Genomic DNA, 3,018 nt, shown 5'->3' with positions numbered 1-3,018 from the left:
TGTCTACATAAAGGCCCGTTTATAGTCCGACGTTATCGGCGCGCGGGCGAGCGTCGTTCGCGGTCAGTCACGCTACGTCGGTTGCGCTGCGCCAGCCTAGATGCCATCCCCTCTATACTTCAACGCGCGCGCCGTAGGCTGCTATCTTCGGAGCATGCGCAGAAGGTTCGCCAAGTCGCGCGCCGTCCGCAAAAGCCGTCTGCGGAGTTGTGTTGGCGCCTTTTTCTTCGCGCGCAATGCATTGTGGTGCGAGAGTTCCGCCGACTTCGACGCGCGAATGGCTCCGGAGCCAAATCGGCGCCGGGCCCGTCGGGGCGCGTTGGAAGCCGCCGGTTACGTTAGCTGCGCCGGTGCGCCCGACTATACACCAGAACACCGTGAATTCAAAGGGCGCCGCCATATTGATGAGCGCCGGTCGCGCCATCTATCCCAAGCGCCGCGAAGTAGCAGGACTGGGCTGCCACGCCGGGAGATGCGACCCGGCGCGAAAGCGAAACTTGGGCTTTTTAGCTGGGCGGAAGGCGTGTTTCGCGTTCTTTCTAACCTGTCATTTTCGCTGTCTAGATTCAATCAAACTTCAAGACCTCATGCAAGTGCACAATGGACACACTGAGTGCTGTGCAGACTGCAGTAGCGAATACATCGGGTAGGTACGCTATTACGTTTGTACAAACCGCGCGCTATATGCTAGAACACGTGTGAGCTTTTTGGCACGTAACCTGTGAAGGAATTTACAGCACTGTGTTGGTGCCATATATTATTAAAGCACGCAGAACACTGTCATCTGCACTTTCAGTTTGGTCTTGTTTGTCATGGTCTCTACTGGGTTGGCCGCGTTTGGCAACCAACTGGCGAGGTCGTTTGACTGCCTGGTTTGCAGACGCCTGCCCTTCACCACCTGCACATCGAAAACAAAATAGATGTTATAGTAAGAAGGGCTGTAGTTATTTCCTATGCCATCACTGTTGCGAAGATATAAAGTCCTCTCAAAATGAAATAGAAAATACACCAGGCCAATTGTATCGTGCAACCACTTAAGAGTACAACATCCAGAACAAAAGCCTACAGCACTCGAACAAGCAGCATATGATGCTAAACCTGCACTCATTGGAAAATGAGGAACTACAGTAGTTATAATGTTCAACTACATGTGCAGTCAAAGCCCGTATAACAGGGCGAGCATGACAGATGCAGGTGTTGTACAGTTGCACAAACCATGACAGGGCACGTAAAATTACCATCCTTACTTAAAGCTGCATCATCAGGGCCCCTTTGGTACAAGACAACAACCGCACCTGCATTCCAAGAAATTAGCCCCACCAACTGCAGCTACCTGGTACCAGACCTGTTTCGATTGTGCGAGGCCATCGGATTGTTGGCGCTCCCTTAGAAAAAAAAAACAGTAAAAGAAAACTAGTGAGAACGATCAAAATTTTGTTACAAAATACAAGAATAATTAAGCACCTTATTTTCCTCGCCATATGAACGGAAATATTTTGCGCTTTGCCCCGCATAACAGCCCGCACGCACTTTAGAGCTCAGGAGGCTCAAATGAATTCGTTACGAATGACACCTGCAACACCAGCTCGTAAAGGTAGGTGCGCTGCAAGAACACCTTCGGTGACGAGTAGTCGTCGTTTACGTTTTTGTGGACGCATGCTACGTGACGAGCAGACTTCGGTTTACTTTCATTAGCAATAACGCTCAACAGCAAGGCCTACAACTTGTCGTTCACGCTTAATGGTCATTCCGTGCGCTGCAAGTATCGCTAACCGCAAACTCAACTGTTCCGTTTAACCGTCGGGAGCTCTGCCTGAATGAAAACACGATAAGGCTTGCCTGTTTGTTATAGCCAAGGCGAAGCACCGGCGCGGGATTCTGCTCTGTAGGCTTGTTGCCCAGAAAGTGCTCGGAGGAAACCTGCGTGTTACACATATTACGTTTGTAGGGCGCAAAGTTGAACGTGGCACCAAAATATACACAGATTGAATACTCACTCGTGCATTTTCACTGGGTTGGTAGTTCTTCCTATTCACTGCAGCTATCCACTGGTGGCGCAGCTTGGCATTCTTCGTTGCGGATGGAAATCGGTGCAGGCTGAAAACACTGAACCGGCACGATTCCCTACGTGTGTTGTGCTCTTCGCAAACAGCGCTAAGCAACCTGCTCCTTTTCCGCTGGTTGTTTTGGCATCCAAACACGACGCAATGATGCCCAGATGACTTCTTGTACTTTGGATCCGTGTGAACGGGCACATTTCCGCACTTTGGAGCCCTAGAGCTGGCGCTTGCCATGTCTACTGTTCGCCGGCGAACACACTTTGGCAGCCCAGTACAAAACGGCGCCGGTCGACCGGGCAACCCGGCTGCGAGAGTATGCGTTCGGTTAGTCTGGGTGCGAGACTAGCGTGTTCTGGTCTATAGAGGTGTCGTTTTCGCCGACGTGACGTAGCGTGCGCGCGCGCGCGCGCGCGCCTGCGTTACGTCGGATTATAAACGGCCCTTTACAGTGACCTCCTAAAAAAGTTTAAAATTTTCCTCCGCAGCGTGACTGAAAAGCCTTCCGGTGCAAGTCAGAAAGCGATTAAGATCACCGGAAGGTGGCCGGTAGGTGAAACAAAAAAGATTGCCGCCATTTCAGGGTGTAAGTACTTCGATATCAGAACTGATAGCGCAGAAATCGTCCACAATTTCACATGTGATGCCCTCCTTAACAAAAATAGCAACAGTGGCTCCGCATTTTCTTTCCCGATTTCAACAAAAACTTTGATAGCCAGGGGGACAAAACACTTGTGACGCGTTAGTGTACCACGTTTCCGTAAAGGCCCGTTTATAGTCCGACGTTATCGGCGCGCGGGCGAGCGTCGTTCGCGGTCGGTCACGCTACGTCGGTTGCGTTGCGCCAGCCGAGATGCCATCCCCTCTATACTTCAAGGCGCGCGCCGTCGGCTGCTATCTTCGGAGCATGCGCAGAGCTTTCGCCAAGTCGCGCGCCGTCCGCAAACGCCGTCTACGGAGT

At 51.6% G+C, this 3,018-nt stretch overlaps 1 protein-coding gene across 1 annotated transcript; it reads right to left on the bottom strand.

Annotated features, from left to right (window-relative positions):
• Positions 1 to 591: 591 nt before the first annotated feature.
• On the bottom strand, positions 592 to 2,424 carry LOC139047610 (uncharacterized). The gene is made up of 3 exons (XM_070521469.1): positions 1,998 to 2,424; positions 1,840 to 1,920; positions 592 to 898 (listed from the first exon to the last, which is right to left on the bottom strand). Exons 1-3 carry the CDS (start codon positions 2,292 to 2,294, stop codon positions 761 to 763), a joined length of 516 nt encoding a protein of 171 aa, XP_070377570.1. The 5' UTR covers positions 2,295 to 2,424; the 3' UTR covers positions 592 to 760.
• Positions 2,425 to 3,018: the final 594 nt, after the last annotated feature.

Source organism: Dermacentor albipictus, chromosome 7 (assembly GCF_038994185.2).
Source record: "Dermacentor albipictus isolate Rhodes 1998 colony chromosome 7, USDA_Dalb.pri_finalv2, whole genome shotgun sequence".
NCBI lineage: Eukaryota > Metazoa > Arthropoda > Arachnida > Ixodida > Ixodidae > Dermacentor > Dermacentor albipictus.
Note: the sequence above shows the minus strand (reverse complement) of the source record. Positions and strands in the feature narration are given on the sequence as shown.

Excerpts from the sequence above, each read along its gene's own strand:
- LOC139047610 (XM_070521469.1), bottom strand. The coding sequence starts at position 2,294 with ATGGCAAGCGCCAGCTCTAGGGCTCCAAAGTGCGGAAATGTGCCCGTT. Across the intron at positions 1,921-1,997 it reads AACCCAGTGAAAATGCACGA|GTTTCCTCCGAGCACTTTCT; the intron begins GTGAGTATTCAA and ends TGTAACACGCAG. Across the intron at positions 899-1,839 it reads GCCTTGGCTATAACAAACAG|GTGGTGAAGGGCAGGCGTCT; the intron begins GCAAGCCTTATC and ends TTCGATGTGCAG.